Raw genomic sequence first — 22,027 nt, 5'->3', positions numbered from 1 at the left:
TGAGCTGTTAGAGGATGTGGTGGAGGCTGGTACAATTGCAACATTTAAGAGGCATTTGGATGGGTATATGAATAGGAAGGGTTTGGAGGGATATGGGCCATGTGCTGGCAGGTGGGACTAGATTGGGTTGGGATATTTGGTCGGCATGGACGAAGGGTCTGTTTCCGTGCTGTACATCTCTGTGACTCTATGACTCTAAATGGGACTAGATTAATTTAGGATCTCTGTTCTGAATGGATAAGTAGGACTGAAGGGTCTGTTTCCTTGCTGTACATCCCTATGTCTCTATGTCGTTTGTTAAAAATAACTATTGCAAAAAGATTTGAGAAAATGTATAAAAAGTCTTGATGCAATTGTGACAAGACTTGGAGTATTGTGTGCAGTTTTGGTATCCTTTAACAAAGGATATGATGGCCATAAAGGGAATAGAATGGATGTTCACTTGACTGATTCCTGGGATAATGGGATAGCCTTGAGGGAGAGACTGAGGAAACAAGGCCTATATTCTGCTGAATTTAGAAGGAGAGATGTCTCATTGAGATAAGCAAAATGCTTACAAGTCTCAACAGGGTAAATGCAGGAAGGATGTTTCCCCAAGCTGGGGATCTAACAACAGGGCACACAGTCTCAGAATAAGGCTTAGATGATTTAGGACTGATGTGAGAAGGATTTTTTTTTCACTCAAAGCATAGTAAATATTAGGAATTCTCTAAGCTGGAGATTATGAAGTTGAGTCAGACATGGTCATGTTGAATGGCGGAGCAAGATTGAGGCTACTCCTACATCTAGTTCCTATGTGGTGTAGATTCACCATGATCTATTGAAATGACAGAGCAGCTTTTCAGGGGTTGAATCACCCTACTATTGTTTCAGAAGTTTAGTTCCACTCTTCAAGCAGCCAATTTGTCTCCTATATATCGAAAAGAAAATCAAAAATAGCTGAATCAAAGCGTTTGTGCAGAAGGATGGAGACTATTGTTGCTTCAGTAGGGTTTTTGATAAAATAAAAGTAATGGCATTTGCTTCAGCGGGCCTGTCTGAAATACACAGTTCCTTTTGTCATCTTCTTTTTGTAAATGAATAGCATGCCATAAGAAGTTCATGAGATGGCAGGATATTAAAACCTTCAAAGCTCCATGTGATGGCAGTGGTGAATGCGGATGATGATCTTTTGTATTCACTTTCTGCGGGTCTGCCATTTCTTGCCTTTTATAAAACAGCACCCACATGGTCTAGCGTTGACATCATCCCATTGTTCCGCAAGCCATTTTGATGAATTGGCCTTCGACTGGCTTTTCAGAACATTTTTAATTACTAGCACTGCTGTGTGATACAAAAACCCAAATGTTTTATAAGCAACTTAATTGTGTGACCAAAATAGTTGATTCATATCAATAGTCATTTTTCAAGAACATTAAAGATTATCGAAGCGTTCATTTACATGATAACTGTGCTATCAGTGCATTTTTACAGCAACACTGATGTTGTACTCATAGTGTATATACCCAGGGCCAAATTATGTTATACATTCCGCATGACCACCAGCCATGTCCGCAGTATGGTCAATGACCTGTGAATTAATCTAATTCATTGAGCCCCCTTTTGTTTTTCTTCCAATTATAAAACAGTTCCAGCAAAGCTTTAGTTTTCAGATAATATCAAAGGTTTATTACAAGATATAACCCAGGTCATTAAGAATAAAGAAATAAAGTTTGAACAAAAGCATTGCAAATATCAAGGTTAAAACAAATAACAATAAATTGAAACAATATTTATCGAGAGAAAATCTCAGTAAGTCACATTCAGGCCTGTAGCTGGGCTTCTTCTTCTTTCATAGAATCCATTTAGAAAGAGGCAATTGAGGCCATTGAGACTGCACCAACCCTCTGAAGAGTATTCCACCCAGACCCATCTCCCACCATCCCCTAACCCTAACCCCGCATAGGGTTTTTATCATGGTGAACCCCCCTAACCTGGACACTACAGGGTCATTTTTAACACAGCCAGTCCACCTCAACTACACATCTTTGGACTTCTGTGTTATATTTTGCCGGGAGGCTGTCTAAGATGGCAGCTGCTGTCCTGTGACCTTTGCAAAATGTTAAATCATGCTCCATTGAAGACATCTGCATCTTGAAAATAGCCCTTCTCCAATCGATACTTCTTAACTTTTGTTCTAACCAAGGCCTAATTTACATTCTCATAATGAGTCATTAATTAAAACTTTATTGTATCCTAGACGATGTGGCAATGAAACATAATTCAGTTGAGGATTTTCTTTCAGTTTTTTTTCTGAAGTGAAGACCTTCTCTGGAATCCACAATTCATTTGGAATCTGGAGTCATTTTCAAACAGCCTTTTCCAAGGCTTATTTTATAAATATACAGTACAGTTTCAAACAATTTCCTTTCTCCATAGATTACCAGATTGTAACCATACAGTCACCACCTTCCCATATGATTTTTTCTGCATGGCGGTTATTCTTAATGCCCACTTGTGGGACCCACTTTTTAAGCAGAAATTTCCATGTTTTCTGCTTGAATATGTAAACTTGAAAACTCATGCCTGAAAACTATTGAGAAGTTGGGTGACAGATGAGAGGACAGGCAGCAAGCCAACGCAGTTGTGACTTCTTGAACCAAGCAAAGATAAATGTTTGATGTTCTGTTTCTAATCTGTAATCGACTTTATCATCTCTCCTGGACCCTTGCTGAAGGTCATTTCTGATGAGGCATGCAGCGTGAAATTGGGTTCACCCATGAGGCAGGTATCAAAAGGATCTCCAAAGCGGAATTTCTCATCATTTGCAGGTGTTTGTTTTTAGTCTCCTGCCTTCAGAATGCTGTTTTCTCTGGAGAGCTACGATTGTTCCTGAAGGAAGGCTCAGAATACTCTCTGCTCTGCATGAAGTCAGAAAAAAGATCTGATACAGTACCATTAGCATCACAGCATGTGATCACTAATATCAGAGTCTAATTTGTGCAGGCTGAATGCATTGTAAGAGATGACAATTTTTTGTAAAGAATTAATACAAAGGCAGCATAGTGAAAGCTGACCTATCCTGATGTTGTGCTAACCTCTAATGTGGAGGTGGTTATCTAAGATCACAAAGAAATCTTGATCAATTGGATCAATGGGCTGAAGAAAGGCAGATGGACATTAATTTGGAAAAAGGTGAGGTCTTGCATTTTGATAAGCAAACAAGGACAGGACTTGTTCAATTAAAAGTAGGGTCCTGGGTGGTATTCTAGAACAGACAAACATAGGGGTTCAAGAATATAATTCTTTGAGGTTGGCGTAACATATAGATAGGGTGGCTTGAGAAGGTGTTTAGCACATTTGCCTTCATTGCTCCGACCGTTGAGTATAGGAGTTGGGACATCATATTGAGGTTGTATAATACATTGGTGAAGCTTCTTCTAAAGTATTGTGTCCAGTTCTGGTCTCCCTGTTATAGGAAGGATATTATTAAGCTGGAGAGGAACAAGAAGAGATTTACCAGAATGTTGCCAGGATTGGAGAGTTTGAGTCATAAGGAGAGGCAGGACATGCTGGAACATTTTGTCACTGGAGCATAGGAGGTCAAGGGGTGACCTTATCAAGGTTTATAAAATCATGAGTTGTATAGATAAGGTGAACGACAGGTGACTTTTCCCTAGAGTTGGGGGTTTTCAAGGCTAGGAGGCATATTTTTAAGGTGAGAGGAGAAAGAGTTAAAAAGACAAGGGGGGCATTTGTTTTACACAGGGAGTGTGTTGTATTTGGAACGAACTTCCAGAGGAAATGGTGGATGTGGGTACAGTTACAAGATTAAAAAACACTCAGGTAAGTACTTGAGAAAGATATGCTTGGAGGGATATGAGCCAAGTACAGGCAAATGGGGACTAGTTGGGATTATGGTTCGGCATGAACTGGTTGGACGAAAGGGTTTGTTTCCATGCTGTGTGACTCTATGACTCTCCAAAGATTACGCCATTTTTGGAGTGTCATTGGAAAAATTAATTAATATTTTAGTTAATTAATAATGAATAAAGATGGATTCCCACATTGCTCAAATGAGCACCTACTTTAATCTTCTTGCAATGAGGGAAAAATTGGAACTCCAAATTATTTGGGGACTTACTTTTCCCTGTGCAAATTCTGTTATTCCATTTGAATGCTTCTCTAATATTAGCATAGAAAGATTAAAATGTAATTAAATTTCAAAGTAAGAAAGGGGAGAGAAGAATAAGTTGATCAATTTCTATCTCTCTAAATTTCTCTTTCTCTGTATGATGAGCATGGTGCTGCTGGCATGAATTGTAGAAATGCTATTTCTAAAACTTGGGGTGTTATCAGCTAAGTGTGATGATCAATGTGTTGTAGAATTTGCACATTATCAATAGTAATTGATAAACAATTGTGACCATCTTTATTGACAAAAATGATAATTAGAAAATCCTTTCTGAGTCATGCCATCAAACTGATCTATATCCTTGGATGCCAAATGTATCAGTCTTCATAGCATATCATTTAATTTGTTGCTTAAACAATGTAGTGTGTATCAAGTGTATCTGGTGCTGAGAAAAAGCAATCCCATACCATATGGACTTTGTATGACTGTGTGAAATGGGTGAATCACTCAGCAAGTTTGCACCCCTTCCAAGTTATTTGACTTAACCATTACTGTATAGATACTGTGTTACTGGTTTTTCCCTCTGGAAAGTCAAAACTACCCCATTAAACTTTAATAAAGGATAACAGAAACTTTGACTTCCCTGAGTGATGATTCAGCAGTATAGAGTCATCGAGTTATCCATTACAGAAACAGACCCTTCAGTCCAACGAGTCCATGTTCCCAAACCAAATTCATCCCACTTACCTGCATTTGGTCCATATCCCTCCAAACCTTTCCTATTCATGTACTTATCCAAATGTCTTTTAAATGTTGCATCTAACACTTCCTGCGGCAGATTGTTCCACACACGACTCACTCTCTGGGTGAAAGAATTGCCCCATATGTCTTTTTAAAAATTTTCTCCTCTCATCTTAAAAATATTCCCCCTGGTTTTGAACTCCCACACCCTAGGGAAACGGCCTGTGCGACTCACCTGATCTATGCCCCCTGTGACCTGCCTCTGGGAACAGATTGGAGCCCAGTCACTGACCTCCACTTTAATCTATAGAAGACAGACTCAAAGGTTCATTGTCCTTTCAGAAGCTTGCTTCCCAATGAGTCAGAACCAGTTTTGTGTCAATTTGCAATTGTCATCTTGCTTTTGGAACAGACAGTATTCCAAAACCATTGAAACATCTCCAGTAAGACAGAGACATCCTGTGTGTAAGCAATGAAAATGATTTCGAAAACATCAAGCAAACAAAACAAGATTTGAAAGAGTTTCAATCCAGTCCCCTCCACTTGGCCATATACAACACTGGAATATATAATTTCTACATTACTAACTGTACATACAGTCCACACTGAACGACCACTGTCGAAAAGATGGGATGAATGACTCAAACACATTGTCCTGAAGAAGGCCTTATGCCTGAAACGTCAATTCTCCTGCTCCTTGGATGCTGCCTGACCTGCTGCGCTTTTCCAGCAACACATTTTTCAGCTCAAACACATTGTCATCTGGATGAAGCAGTGTCTCCAGTAAAACAGGCACGATTTAAGAGCTAGAAAAAGTAATGGAGAAATAAGTGATAACTGGCTCAGTAACTCAGTGGAACAAGGGTGTGTAGTTCTCCTGTGATGCACGGAATAGGGTGAGTTTTATCAGCAATGCACTGTCATGTATAATGGCAGCCTTTTTTGTAAAACGTGGAAGCAAGATTAAAACGGATTTTATTTTTTTTTAATTGAAAAACTGATTTAATTATTTTTCAGAGGAACATTAAATCTGAACATGATTTGCCAATGTATCCATAATGTGGAAATATTGGCAAATAGTTTGTCTAGATTAAGATTGTCCTTCGTTAGAGGATAAACTGTTTCATGAGGTTGCTAAAAAATAACTTTCAGTATTTTTCTCATAGTTCTTTTCTCTTTTCCTCCCTTTGTCCTTTGTCTATGTGTTATTCTCTCGTCACTTGCACCTTCTCCATTCTGTTACAGATATTTCCATCAGCTTGCTTGCAGTGATACTTATTTTCTGTGGACTGGCCCTGGTGGCAGTTTTTCTCTTTGTGTTCTGGAAGCTCTGCTGGGTACCCTGGAAGAATAAGGTTCTCTCGAACACCTCCATTCCCGGAGACACAGCCAACATCACTAGCATTGAGCAAGACAAGGAGATGACGGACAAACCCAAAGAGTCCACATCCATGAGCTTCCTCGAGGCAGCCATGAAGATCAGTCACACATCACCAGATATCCCAGCAGAGGTTCAAATGTCCATGAGAGACCACATCCTGCGCCACACACGGATACAGAGGCAGACAACGGAGCCAACCTCTTCCTCCAGGTCAGTGTCTCAACTTTGGCACCAGAGGTGTACTGTGCATGCATATGTGCTGCCTTGCGTGCTTTTAAAAGCCAATCTTTGTTCAAGCAGAGTTTCTGTAAGCTTTAAACTGTTAATTATGTGTATAAAAAAGGAAGCACCATGCCTAGAGGAACATTATTATTCTCCTGGTGCGCACTATGTCTTGATTGATTGTATGAAGTGGAATCAATCATTGGAGATGTTTACCACCCCTCAGCATTGGAGATGCAACAGAGCAGGTGGGCTGTGAAGGGGGTGCTGAAAGAGTATCTGGGCCAGGCAAGAATTTGATTGTCCTCTATTTAAATTGGAACCAATTTTTAATAATTTACCCTTTTTTTAATATGGGAAAAGGGTAAATCGGCCCAAGGTGACTGTTTCATGTTTAATATGGGGAGAGGAATTCAGAAGTTCTGAGAACATAAGGGAGTCAGCTGGAGATTTCAAAATGACCTATTGTAAAATGGATTCGAAGCAATCGTGAAGTGGTACGGTGGCTCAGTGGTTAGCACAGCACCAGGGGCCCAGGTTTAATCCCAGCCTTCGGTGACTGTGTGGAGTTTGCATATTCTCCCTGTGTCTGTGAGTTGCCTCTGGGTGCTATGATCATTCCAAAGATGTGCAGGTCAGGTGAATTGGCCATGCTAAATTGCCCATAGTGTTAGTCAGATGGGGATGGGTTACTCTTCGGAGGGTCGGTTTGGGCTGAAGGGCCTGTTTCCACACCATAGGTAATCTAATCATTTATGTTTATAATGTGGAGCACCAATTGCAGGTTTGTTGAACACAGAGGAAGTAGATGCATGTTGACCCTCACAATTTATGAGACAACCCTCTGTCCACATTAAAGGATGATGTACATTCTAAGACAATGTTAAACTCAGTGATCTGCTGGACAGAATGCTGCACTGTCTGTTTTACTTCCTTTAAAACAAAAAATGAAGGAAAGAATAAGCAATATAAGCAAGTTTAAGTATTTCACGTTGAAGGCAACTTACCACCATCCTTCTTAAGAGCAGCCAGGGAGGGACAATAAATGCCAGCCCAGCCAGTGACATCCATGTCCCATGAGAGAACGAAAAAATATATTTCAAAACTGTTGCAGTTACTTCATAATGGAATGACCTTTTGTTTCTCTCAATATTTGAAGGACTGGCATCCCAATCTTTAATTTTTTCTCATTAGAGATGTCTACACATTATTGCCATGGGTAACCCTCTTCCATTCTGTGCTGTCTGATGCTCTTTTCTTCAAAGGGTGTATGAATTCAAGACTGTTCTAACTTTCAGAACAGGCCAGGAGGGATCTTCTTCAACAGTGCCATCTATGGGTGCTGTACAGAACAGGGAGTAGTGTTTGGATATTTTGACCATGGAATTCGCAATCCCATTTAAGTCACTTTACCTGGGATCAGGTCAGCTATGTGACTGCCCGAAATCAAATGGCCCAGGTCTCAAAATGAGGGTGGGATGTTGGAGTTCAACGATGACTGAGGAGGGAGGGCTGGTTTCAGGAACAGCAGACAACATTATTCTGTTTCCCATGACCTTACAAAAATAAAACATTTTCCTGCCAATTTGTAGTCTTCCTTTCACCAGCTAGTTCACATAGACAGAGCGAGGGTCTCACTCTGAACAGTTGTTCTGTAAAACTACTTCACATTCCTTTGTACCTCACCTATTTGCATGTATAAGACTTGGCCTGACAAGCATAAGGTTCCAGTAAATATGGCAGGCGTACAGGTTCACCACACCATTTACAACTCCACTATTGGCGCATTAATGCCAGTTGAGTTAAAACTAGTTCTAAAATTACTGAGGGAAGTTAAACTATTTCAGTCCACATATTGTTTTCTAAAAGACACTTACTCTTGAATTCAGTTGCACTCCAACAATCTTGTACTACACGGTACAAGGTGTCCAGCAGGGAACAGGCTTGTAAAAACAGACATGGCACAGGTTTAAACTGTGGTAATGGGTCTCTTCTACTTGGCTCCCCTCAAGCCCTTGCACTACTTTATCTGCATCACGGTCCACTTCTGCCTTTTTATGATTCATGGTTCAATTGTAAAAGGATAGGAAACAGTCAGATTAATACATCAAATGCTAATAGTTGAAAACTGATGTGAAAAGTAAGATCCTCAGCACACATCCATCCCGTGCACTGAGACTGTAAAAGCACAGACCGAGGAAGTTTCTCTGGCTGTTTAAAATGCAGGTGTGATCTCTTCAGACTGAGCTGTCGATACACTGCTTCAGTTTGAAGCAAACACAAATCAAGTTCTCCACTGGGAGAATTCACAGCTTCCTGCATCAAGTTGCCCCACTGATGTGTGTGTCATTTGGTCGCTTGTCTTTCACCACAGATAAAATCTTTTATTTTATGTATAAAACTTGCAAAATCGTCCAGGCAGAAACATGATGCATTCAGCTTCTGAAGTTTACTTGAATTTTTAAAATTTCTGTACTCCTGGAATAGAATCTCTGCCTCAGGGTGGATATGGTTTGAACTGCAGCGTTTTCCTGGAGCTAACCATCATGTTACATCTCCAACATGAAGGGTGTTTCAGCAGGACAGAAATTCCCCAGTTCCCAACAGCATTCCAAGATACTGGAAACAGTGATTCAATTTTCAAGACCTGAGGATGGGGGAATTTCAAGACTGGGGGCATATTTTTAAGGTGGGAATAAATTTGGTCAAGTACATGAGTAAGAATGGATGGGACGGATAGGGGCCAGGAGGAGCAGGTGGGGACTAGCTTAGTTGGGATTACATTCAGCATGGACTGCTTGCACCGAAGGGTCTTTTTCCATGCTGTATGACTCTGTGACTCTATGACTCTATTTTGAGATCTTCGAACGGTGTCAGTGGAGATAATCATCAGCTCTGCAAAACATTTTTTTTTTGCCAAAGGATGAATGTATGAGATGAGTGGTAATGTTGCACAAAGGGAGGATATTCAGTTCCTCATAGATTACCTGTTATTTTGAATTTTGCTGCATAGTAAAGACGAAGGGTGAATCCTATCGGGCTCAGTGTAACATGGGCTATAGTAAGGTGTATGGCACTATTGGGTGACAAGTGCAGTGAGGTCTATCTTGACATTGAGATAATCTTTCTCCAACTTTTATGCTTTTCGCAAGTTGTGTGGCAAGATTCCTGCTAGATGGGGCAAGTTGCCAATATACGAGTATTAATCCTTGTTAAATGCCTTCTAAACGCCACAACTCACATTCTTAGATTCAGACTCCCATCTTACTGAACTCACCAATCAAGCTTGACGTAGGGAAAACTTAACAAAAGAACCAGAGCAGAACCAGAGCTGGATTCAGCTCACTGCTTGCTCCGAATCAGTTCCATGTTGGAGACGAAGCACCACAATCAGCCTCGATGGATCCTTATGGTACAATTCCAATCTGCTGACAGGTTACTTCTGCACTTCAATTCTGAATCGAAAGTCTGCTGACAACTATCAGTGTAATGCTGCAGCAAGGACACTGTGTGCTCAGGGACACACGTCCTGCTCATGTACTAGATCATCTCCGGCCTGTTCACTCACTCACTCTTATCCTACCTGAACCTTCACCGCTTCCCTGCCTTGAATTATCTTGCCTTGCGTGCTTGCTTCCTTAGATAGTGATACCAGGCTCTTAATATCCCAATACCTGTGTCTTGCCATGCCATTTAGCATCGACACAATGCCAGGAAGCTTGGCATAGTTGTCTACAAGCCTCAGTCAAGACAAGGGAGATGGGGACCAGACACATTAGACCAAGGGCAGCTGCTGAGAGCAGTCCAGGCAATGGTCATGGCAGTCAGAGTCAGGGTCTTCTCCTCAGAAGGGATAAGGAGACAAACTATGGGCACCACACCACCATCTTGAATCTTTCTGCCAAGCTGTGTGCTGATGCCATAATGGAAGAGTGGCAAGAACTAAAGGAGATGAAAGTGGATGGTATAGCTGTTACTATTGGTGCAGGTGCCCTGAGTGAGTGAGTGGGCGTGCAGGGTTTGTGGTGCGGGGTATTAGGGTGGCTGACAGTGCCTGAGGGAAGATGTTGCAGGCAATAGTGGTAGGGCTTGAGCCTTGATGGGAGCTGGGTACAGTTGCAGTGAGTGTGAGGTATCGGAGAAAAGATAGTGGACCTTATCCGGGTTGAATGGGGAGAAAGGGAGACTTCTTCTTACCTAGCTGGGCATTCCTCCAGGTGACTGAGATTGCACTGACCCAGATGCCAACCTCAGAGGAGGATGCCACGGACTGGTGTCGACCTTTTTATTGCCAGTCCTGGGGGAGGAGGAAGTTCCTCCATCGCACTGCCTCAGCTTAGACCCTGACTTCAAAGTGGGCACAGATAGCCCCCATCTGCCATGTACAGGGTAGATGTCAGTAACAGTGCAGGGCAGCTCCAGGCTGACAATATTGGTCTGGGTTCACAACAGGCTATTACTGATGGCGCTGTCACCAGTGATGCTGCTGAATTCTGGGTTATCTGCTGAGTGATGAGTTCTTCCAGGAACAGTAAGATGGGGCTGAAATTGGATATGAGAGATGCCTGAATTGATGAGGTAAACTTGTTAAGGTGGGGTGAGAAACCTCAGGAGGCTTTGTAATGAGAAACCTTCAAAACAACCCAATGAAATCTGGACTTGGCGAAAAATGTATTAGATTCTCTGCTTCAAAACCAGTTTCACTGCAATCTTTGTTGGGGGTCAGTGAAAAAAGAAATCTAATGAGTGGATCAGGGAATTGAGAGCATTTAAACCTTGTTTCATTGGATAAGGATGTGACGTGACATAGTTTGAAAGCAGTACATTATGTCACTTTTAACCTTGAATAATTCACAGTCTTTGTCCAGAGAGTGCTGATAATGTGGTATTAACTGCTACCTATGGTTGAGTCAAACATCATCACAACAATTGTGGAAAGCTTTGGTGAGACCATATCAAAAGTTTTATGAATATCTTACAGCTATTTAAAGAAGGACATACTTAGAGGGAATGCAAGAAAGCTTCACCAGTCTGATTCATGGGATGGTGGGATTGTCCTACAAAGAAAGATTGAGGAATATGGGCCTAGGTCCTATAGAGTTTCGAAGAATGAGGGATAATATCAGTGAAAATTCTGACAGGGTAGATAGAATGATAAAATCATAGAATCATACAATGCAGAATGAATACAGAATACAGGCCCTTTTGTCCATTACTAAAAATATACTATCTCCACTTAATCCCACTTTCCAGCACTAGACCCATAGCCCTAGATGCTATGTCACTTTTTAAAGGTTGTGAGGTTCCCTGCCTTAACTACCCTCCCAGTGTGTTCCGGACTCCCACCGCCCTTTGAGTAAAACAGTCAATCCTCAAAGCCCTGCTTGTCACATTAAAATTATGCCCCGCTTAATATTGACCTTTTGACTAAGAGGAACAGATGCTTTCGGTTCACCCTTTCCATCACCCTCATCATCCTTCACACCTCTATCAGGGGCCACCTCAACTTTCTCTGCTTCAAAGAGAACAGCCTAAGATTATCCAGCCTCTCTTCATCGCTGAAATGGTTCCTCCCCGGCAATATCCTGGTGAGCTTTCTTTGCTCCTGATCCAGTCTTAAGAAACAGGAAGAACATTTTTCCTACCTCTGACATCAAGTATAAGGGGACACTGCCTCTGAATAAGAGGCAGGGCTTTTCAGATGAAGTTGAGAAGGATTCTCTTTTCTTACAGGTTAATAAATCTTTGAAATTCTCTGCACCACAGAGCTGGAAAGGCTCAAATATTGAGTATGTTTAAGACAAAGATTGAAAGATTTCTAGACATTAAAGAAATGCAGGAAAATGATATCAAGGTAAAAGAACTGCAATGATCTAATTGAACAGTGGAGTTAGGTTGAAGAGCTGAATTGATATCCTGTTCCTTTTCCTTCTGTTTCAGTGCCAACAGAAGCTCAGTAAACACATGGGCTGGGGGCAAGGATAGATAAGGTTGATAAAGTCACATGAAGAGCGGTGTAATGAAGCTCGTGTGGAACATAAATACCACCATAGTTATGCTAATGCTTTGTTCCTGGGCTGTAGATTCAATGGATGGATTTTACGTCATGCCTGCTCTCTCACTCCCAGCCAGAAAGTGAAGTGGGCTCACAACAATTTAATGCAGAAACACAAACTGCTGGTAAAGCTCAGCAGGTCTAGCAGCATCTGTGGAGAGGAGGCAGAGGTAACATTTTGAGTCTGGTGAGTTAGGCAGCCTGGTGGCTCTGTTGGTAGCATTGCTGCCTCATAGCACCAGGGATCTGAGTTTGACTGCAGCCTCATGTGACTGTCTGTTGCATATTCTCCCTGTGTCTGCATGGGTTTCCTCTAGGTGCTCCAGTTTTCTCCCACAGTCCAAAGATATGCAGGCTAGGTGGATGAGCCATGGGGAATGCAGGGTTACAGTGATAGAGTAGCATGGTGGGATGCTCTTCAGAGAGTCTGGATTGGGCAAATGGTATGTTTTACACACTGTAATGATTCTATGACTACAGCAAAACTAATAGCAGCTAGGAAAACAAGTATTTATGTTGAAGATGGGGGTTGGTAGAGATGGATGGATAGGTGGAGACGGAGCCCAGACAGAGAGAGAGAGATATATGAAAGGAGTAGGCAGATGAGGGGATTACTGATAGTAGGTGAGGATGGAACAGAAGAATAAGAGATAATAAGAACTGAGAGTATAAAAGAATAAGTAAGCTGTACTAAAAGCAACCCATGTAATGTGAAAATCGCCCTGAGAGTGGGTAAGAATGGATTAGTTATGTTAAAAGTAGCCCATGTGATGGAAGGGTTGGGTGTGGAAGTGGGTTAACAAGCAAACACAAGCCTTCAACAGCCCACAAAGCAGCAAGAAAACCAACTTTCATTTTCAACAGCATAAAAAATTTCAAATTAACATGGGTCAAATCAGTTAAGGGAGAAAGTGAGGACTGCAGATGCTGGAGATCAGAGCTGAAAATGTGTTGCTGGAAAAGCGCAGCAGGTCAGGCAGCATTCAAGGAGCAGGAGAGTTGACTTTTCGGGCATGAGCCCTTCTTCAGGAATGCTGAAGAAGGGCTCGTGCCCGAAACATCGATTCTCCTGCTCCTTGGATGCTGCCTGACCTGCTGCGCTTTTCCAGCCACACCTTTTCAGTCAAATCAGTTCAGGTCATTTTACTCTCCAAATGGTATTAGACTGGATCCTACCAAAATGAAAGAAACATAGAAGTTGCTTATGCCAAATGCAAAAATGATTTACAAAGGTGACTTGGCTTTCTCACCTTTCTGTAGCTATACATGTTTTGAATGTTGAAATCAAAGTGTCTTCACTTCGAGGTCTCCTTTGCAAAGATAGGCAATGCATGAAGTAGGAAGATCACCAGCATATTTTTCAATCCCTCAAAATGCTTTATCTTCCATGAACAGTACCAATCAAGTGAGTTGTTGAGAATTCCTGATGTGGACATCAATGGGTGTACCTGGCGAGTTCAGCTCATGCTGGGTCCAAAGGCTTTCATGTAAAACATGGGACACCAACATCTCCCATTGGCATGACCCATTTGCACCAACCACCTACATCCCACGTCAATGGAAATTTGTGTCCAACATGTGCCAGCTTCTAAGCACGTCTCTAATATACTTACAGGATGTTTCTAGTCTTTGTTGCTACATTTTGGGCTGTAAAGTTGCAGCAAGGACACTGTGTACTCAGGAACATGCACCCAGATCCTGGACTGGACTAGGCTGCATCTCACTGTCACAGAGCTCACTCACTCTGAGCCTACCTGGACATTCACAACATTGCCCTGCCTTACCTTTGTATGTTTTGTTCCCTCAACCAGAAATCCCAGGCTCACCATACTGCTGTACTGCACATGGGAAAGGTGTTTTGAAACTTGAAAGGATGCAGAAAAGATTTACAAGGATGTTGCCGAAGTTGGAGAGTTTGAGCTATGGGGAGAGGCTAAATTGGCTGGGGCTATTTTCCCTGGCATGTCAGAGGCTGAGGGGCGAGCTTGTGGAGGTTAATAAAATTATGAGGGGTATGGATAGGACAAAAAGACAAGGTCCTTTTCCCAGGGTAAGGGACTCTAAAATCAGAGGGCACAGATTTAGGGTAAGAGGGGAAATATTTAAAAAAGACCAAAGGGGCAACTTTTTCATGCAGAGGGTGGTGCATGTATGGAATGAGCTGCTAGAGGAAGTGGTGGAGGCTGGTACAATTACAGTATTTAAAAGGAATCTGGAAAGGTATGGAAAGAGGATGGGTCACATATGGAAGATATAGAATCTCGGGAAATAGATAGTGACATTTTGAAAAATCTCCATATTACAGAGGAGGGAGTGCTGGATGTCTGGAAACACATAAAAGTGGATAAATCCCCAGGATCTGATCAGATGTACCCTATAACTCTGTGGGAAGCTAGAGAAGTGATTGCTGGGCTTCTTGCTGAGAAATCTGTATCATCGATAGTCACAGGTGAGGTGCTGGAAAATTGGAGGTTGCGAACGTGGTGCCACTGTTTAAGAAGGGCGGTAAGGACAAGCCAGGAAACTATAGACCAGTGAGCCTGACGGTGGTGGTGGGCAAGTTGTTGGAGGGAATGCTGAGGGGCAGGATGTACATGTATTTGGAAAGGCAAGGACTAATTAGGGATAGTCAACATGGCTTTGTGCATGGGAAATCATGTCTCACAAACTTGATTGAGTTTTTTGAAGTAACAAACAGGATTGATGAGGGCAAAGCGGTGGATGTATTCCATATGGACTTCAGTAAGGAGTTTGACAAGATTCCCCATGGGAGACTGATTAGCAAGGTTAGATCTCATGGAATACAGGGAGAACTAGCCATTTGGAAACAGAACTGGCTCAAAGGTAGAAGACAGAGGGTGGTGGTGGAGGGTTGTTTTTCAGATTGGAGGTCTGTGACCAGTGGAGTGCCACAAGGATCGATTCTGGGTCCACTACTTTGCATCCTTTATGTAAATGATTTGGAAATGAACATTAGAAGGATAGTTAGTGAGTTTGCAGATGATACTAAAATTGGAGGTGTAGTGGACAGCGAAGAAGGTTACCTCAAATTACAACAGGATCTTGATCAGATGGGCCAATGGGCTGAGAAGTGGCAGATGGAGTTTAATTAGGTAAATGCAAGGTGATGCATTTTGGGGAAGCAAATCTTAGCAGGACTTATACACTTAATGGTAAGGTCCCAGAGAGTGTTGCTGAACAAAGGGACCTTGGAGTGCAGGTTCATTGCTCCTTGAAAGTAGAGTCACAGGTAGATAGGATAGTGAAGAAGGTCTTTGGTATGCTTTCCTTTATTGATCAGACTATTGAGTACAGGAGTTGGGAGATCATTTTATGGCTGTACAGGACATTAGTTAGGCCAGTTTTGGAATATTGCATGCAATTCTAGTCTCCTTCCTATTGGAAGGATGTTGTGAAACTTGAAAGGGTTCAGAGAAGTATTACAAGGATGTTGCCAGAGTTGGAGGATTTTAGCTATAGGGAGAGGTTGAATAGGCTGGGGTTGTTTTCTCTGGAGTGTCGGAGGCTGAGGGGCGACCTTATAGAGGTTTATAAAATCGTGAGGGGCATGGATAGTGTAAATAGACAAAGTCTTTTCCCTGGGGTTGGGGAGTCCAGAGCTAGAGGGCATAGGTTTAGAATGAGCGGAGAAAGATATGAGACCTAAGGGGCAACGTTTTCACGCAGAGGGTGGTACCTGTATGGAATGAGCTGCCAGAGGAAATGTTGGAGGCTAGTACAATTGCAACATTTAAATGGCATCTGGGTGGGTATATGATTAGGAAGGACTTGGAGGGATATGGGTCGGGTACTGGCAGTTGGGCCTAAATTGGGTTGAGATATCTGGTCTGCATGGACGATTTGGGCCAAAGAGTCTGTTTCTGTGATGTACATCTCTACGACTGTATAAGTCAATGGAGATAGCCTTTATTGAGATGGTACTGATACAATAAGTCAAGGAGAGCGTCTGATAGCAGTCCAAGGGCTTAGGCATGGTCAGTCAACTATTTCGGGGTATTAGAATCAAGATGCTCTCCACATAAGGAGTGAGGAGCTGAATAGAGCATTGAACATAGAACATCGAACAATACAGCATAGAACAGGCCCTTTGACCCTCGATGTTATGCCAACCTGTGAATTAATCTAAGCCCATCCCCCTACACTATCCCATCATCATCCATGTGCTTATCCAAGGATTGTTTAAATACCCCTATTGTGGCTGTGTTAACTACATTGTCAGCTAGGGCATTCCATGCCCTTACCAATCTGAGTGAAGAACCTGCCTCTAACATCTGTCTTAAATCTATCCCTCCTCAATTTGCAGCTCTGTCCCCTCGTGCAAGCCGATGTCATCATCCTAGGAAAAAGACTTTCACTGTCGACCCTGTGTAATTCTCTTATCATCTTCAATGTCTCTATTAAATCCTCTCTTAGCCTTCTTCTTTCCAATGAGAACAGACTCAAGTCCCTCAGCCTTTCCTCATAAGATCTTCCCTCCAGACCAGGCAACATCCTGGTAAATTTGCTCTGCACCCTTTCCAATGCTTCCACATCCTTCCTGTAATGGGGTGACCAGAACTGTACACAATATTCCAAGTGAGGCTGCTGTAGTATTTTGTACAGTTGCAGCATGACATCACGGCTCTGGAACTCAATCCCTCTACCAATAAAACCAAATACACCATGCGCCCTGTTAATAGCGCTATCAACCTGTGTGGCAACTTTCAGGGATCTATGTACATGGAAACCAAGATCCCGCTACACATCCACCCTACCAATAACTTTTCCATTGACCCAGTATTCTGCCTTCCTGTTATTCATCCCAAAGTGAATCACCTCACATTTATCTGCATTTGCCACCTCTCAGCCAATTCTGCAGTTTATCCAGGTCCCCCTGCAACCTGCAACATTCTTTCACACTGTCCACCACTCCACCGAGTTTAGTGTCAGGTAGCCCATCACCTTTCTTGACTCTTTCTGCTATAGTTATCACTTTTCCCCTCTTTATTTTTCTCACCTGTCACTCAGTACGCACATCTGCTGCTTAGTTTGTCACATCTATGATCTCCATCTCATCCCGACGAAGGGTATCCAATAAGATGCTTGCCCTGGACTTCTACATAATTGGACAGTAGCCTGTATGAGATGATCCTCCTGAACAGTTAATCATAGAATCCTTACACTGTGGAAACAGGCCCTTCGGCCCAGCAAGCCCACACCAACCTTCTGAAGGCTATCCCACCCAGACCCATTCCCCTATCTATATTTACTCCTGACTAATGCACCCAAACTACACATCCCTGAACATTATGGGCAATTTAGCATGGCCCATTCACCCAACCTGGACATCTTTGGATTGTAGGGGAAAAAAACCATAGTACCTGGAGGAATTCCACACAGACACGGGGAGAATGTGCAAACACCACGTAGTGTGTTGCCCGAGGCTGGAATCAAACCCGGGTCCCTGGTGCTGTGAGGCAGCAGTGCTAACCACTGAGCTACCATGCTGCCTGTGTGGTATAGAACATAAACTGTCCTCTGCTCTGTGTCTCTGAACAGCTGGTCAAGCTCAATTAACAGCTTGGAAAGATTAAAAAGATAAATGAGAAGTGTATAAAATGTACTTAGGGATCCGGGAGACAGCCAGCTTTGTAGATGGCACAAGCTGTGCTTGTTGGCTATCTGAGCCAATCAGTTGCATGGTGAACCAACGTAAACACTTTAAGCTTTATGCAGTCTGCACTCATTTCTGCACCGTGGCCTTAGCATCGATTCAGGGCAACCTTGTTAAATGCGAAACTTGAATTCCAATTTGAAGGTTGAAAATGTCTGCACCCCTCTGAAAGTGGATATTTTAATCCAATCGAAATTTAATGTATCTTTCAGGATCTCAGGGCAGAAACTAGTTTCTACAGTGTTTACTGTAAAAGGGAAAGAGACTCAGTTCAGGGTGTGATGTCTTGTCCAATCCAAAGATTACTCAGGAATTTTCTCAAACATCTGAGCCATCCATATGAAATGGAAGTCCCTTGTAATTGCGAAAGCAGAGTCTGACAAGAAACTGAGCAGTGTAAAGCCCAGAGTCTAAGGTCCACTGCTATAAAGGGAGGAAGATGTTACTGTTGATATTTCTGTGGAACCTGAGGGAGCCGAGATGGGACTGTTTGAGGACTTACACGATGGTGGCTGCAATCAAGGCAGAAGGCTGGAAAGAATGAGCTGCCTGTGAAGGCTAACAGGTTCTGACTTACAACCTAAACATAACCAATAGAAAATATGAGAAATAATCAGACATCTGGACCTAGGAGCCTGCTCTGGTGGTGCTGCTCATCTTGACCACCATTCCATGTTCCTTCCTGTTTACAATAATCCTTGACACTGTTTCAAGAATCTGTCTCTCTTGATCTTGTACATGTTCAGCCTCAAGGACAGCATGGGAGCTTAGTGGTTAGTACTACTGCCTCATGGCACCAGGGACCTGGGTTCAATTCCTCCATTGGATAACTGTCTGTGTGAAGTTTGCACATTCTACCTGTCTCAATGTGGGTTTCCTGCGGGTGCTCTGGTTTCTTCCCACAGTCTAAAGGTGTGCAGGTCAGGTGGATTGGGTACAAGAAATGCAGGGTTAAAGTGATGGGATGTTGGTTCTGGGTAGGATGCTCCCTGTATGATTGGTATGGATCCAATGGGCTGAATGGCCTCCTTCCACACTGTTGGGATTCTATGTTTCTATTGCTCTCTGGGATTGAGAATTCTGAAAGTTCATGATTCTCTGAGAGAATAAATTCTTCCTCATCTCCATCTTCAAACAGTGAACCATGATTTTAAAACTATGCAACTTTCCCATCTGAGTTATATTACTATCTCACAATCACTCTAACTCTGCCACTGCACACACTTCTCACAAATGCTCATAGAGTGCACTCTCACTATTGCATACACGTGTCTGCTCAACAGCTCTCACCTGCTGCATTCTCCCAAATTACTAATCCTTCCTGCCCTCTGGACTTCCCTCTCACTCATTGACAGATCCTTCCTCTGCCCATGCATCAGTATTAACTCTCCTCCATTCACTCCCAACAGACTCAACCACTATCTTTGTCACATTGCAATTGCTCTCCCTCACACCCAACTGAGGTTGCCATAGTAACCTGACTTAGCCACCTGTAACTCCTGCACTGCTTGCACTTGACCTGCAGGACTGATCACAGTTTGATCCCGGACTGTTTCGAACCATAGAACCTCTTATGGATCCAATCTCCTAACTGAGTGTGGCCAAACCTCTGGACTTTCATATATGGCCAATTGTTCAAAGCACATATGTGTTTGCCAAATAAACTATGTCACGTGGTGGAACAAAGTGTTGCACAATGATTTGTGCCTATCCCTGATTTGACCAGTAGACTGATCCTTACTCTCACAAACTTCTTCTTCTGAACTGAAAAAAAAACCCACAATGCAACTCACAATGACTGGCATCTGTAACTGAGAGCTAACGGTTCTGTGCTAAGGAAGCAAAGTGAGGAAGAGAGGTTTCATATTGCTTTCCCAGTGCTCCCAGTTAGCACTGATTTACTGGTGCCGGCCTCTATGTGACTCAGTTTGTTTTCTTAGCACACTTTCACTGACGTCAGCCCTAATCTGCAGGCTGCCAGACTCTCAGAAATAAAGTGAGTGACCGCTAATAAAGCAAGATACGAACCACGTAGTTGTATGAGATGTCTGTCTGTCCTGCCCACAAAGTGAACAGGCAGAAGTGTGCAAAGTTGTAGCTGAGCTTCAACGAGAATTTCTGAAGGATTTAAGTAGTGCGTTGGTCCAAGGGCGGACATGAGAGTGTGGTGGGGCTGGTGGTTTGCTGATGTAGAGTTGTGTGGATGAAGGGTTGAGGAGGGAGGTGGATAGGCAGCATCCATGAATGTTGTTCTGAAGATGCAGTGGGCTGGGGGCGGCCCAGACATTTGGTGAGTTGCACCAATCACTTACCCCGCTCTGATTTACACACCAGGCGCCCACACCATTCAGTATCTCGGGAAGGTGGAGAAGTGGAAATGGTGTCAGAATAAAGTGAGTCAGGGCTTTAATGGAACACAAACACATAGAAATGATCAATGGTGAGATTCTGAAGACAACATTTTTCACCTTGAGGGGAAAATCAGAAAAGATTTTCTTGACATCAACAGTCTGATTACTTCATTATCATTGTATTTTCCTATTGTTCACCCCATCTTTCACATCACACTAAAAGAAGGAAAATCCATCTGATATCTGGAATTGCCAACTCTGTTTGGACATATTCCTGAAGATTTTATAATCCCCTCCCAGTACAATCATTCTCTTGACAAACAACCTTCCACACAAGTCAGACACTAAACAAATAGAATTTTACTGTGGTCTTCAGGAGACTGACTTCCGGCTAAAATAGAGGGCCAGAGGTGACACCTGCAAGCCCAAGGACTGGCTCAACACTTTTACCATAGACATTATGCTAATTGGTAGCTAGAGAGCCCTCCTGTCCAATTAAAAATAGCAGGTGGGCTGCCCAGTCAGAAGGTTGGTGACTCAGAAAACTCAACAACCTGCGAAAGTCTACCCTTTGAGTGAGTTTGATGACTGGGGACTGACAATACCTGCCTTTGTGTTTTATTATTTTTTAGCTATTCATGGGACTTGGACATCACTGGCTGGACCAATATTTATTGACCGCCCCTTAGTTACCTTATTGAGAAGGTGGTGGTGAGCTGCCTTCCTAAATCACTGAAGTCCACATGCTGTAGGCTGACCCACAATGCCTCTAGGGAGGGAGATTCGGGAACTTGACAGTGAAGGAACAGTGATATATTTCCAAGTCAGGATAATGAGTGATTTAAAGGTGATGGCATTCCATAAGTATCCATAAATAAAACATTTATATGGAAAACAAAAAAAAACAGTGTTTAATGAAAAGAAAAAGCATTTTTTTAAATGCCCCGTAAGAGTGGGTTGCTCTTCAGAGGGTCAGTGTGGACTTGTTGGGCTGAAGGGCCTGTTTCCACACTGTAAGTAATCTAATCTAGTTCAGGCTCTTTTAGCTATCAGATTGGTTTTTGTTTCAAATATACACTCCTCAGGAATCTGAACACATTTATATAAAAGTTGAAGGTAGCTGTGAACTGTAGGTATTCACACTACAGGCATTCACTGACTGCAACGTGCATTAGCTAACAACAGGTAAAAGGCTATCATGGAACCTCCTCTGAGCTGCAAATCTAATCCTTTGAAGGATGTTTAGTCTAGATGACAGAACCCTTCAGAGAATTACCAAGCCCACTTCAGAATTTAGATAACACCAAAAGACTTACATTAATCTATCCAGCCAGACTATATGTAAATTAAATTCACAATTCAATTGACGTGAGGCAGATACAAATTATGAATGAAATGCTTGGACAATTTTCATACCAACTAATCTGCATACAAATGAATCACAAACATCAGTTGGAGGAGAAACAGAAGTCTTAATGGTCAGGGGGCA

The 22,027-nt window shown here is 42.5% G+C and overlaps 1 protein-coding gene across 1 annotated transcript in view; it reads left to right on the top strand.

The window, feature by feature from the left end:
- Nucleotides 1–22,027, top strand: part of LOC122563291 (synaptotagmin-6-like) — a 294,684-nt gene that overhangs the window by 144,048 nt on the left and 128,609 nt on the right. The window contains exon 2 of the mRNA XM_043716993.1: nt 6,101–6,446. Within this exon, the coding sequence (XP_043572928.1) occupies nt 6,101–6,446 (346 nt within the window). The remainder of the gene's footprint in view (nt 1–6,100; nt 6,447–22,027) is intronic.

Source organism: Chiloscyllium plagiosum, chromosome 26 (assembly GCF_004010195.1).
Source record: "Chiloscyllium plagiosum isolate BGI_BamShark_2017 chromosome 26, ASM401019v2, whole genome shotgun sequence".
In the NCBI taxonomy this organism is placed as follows: domain Eukaryota; kingdom Metazoa; phylum Chordata; class Chondrichthyes; order Orectolobiformes; family Hemiscylliidae; genus Chiloscyllium; species Chiloscyllium plagiosum.
Note: the sequence above shows the minus strand (reverse complement) of the source record. Positions and strands in the feature narration are given on the sequence as shown.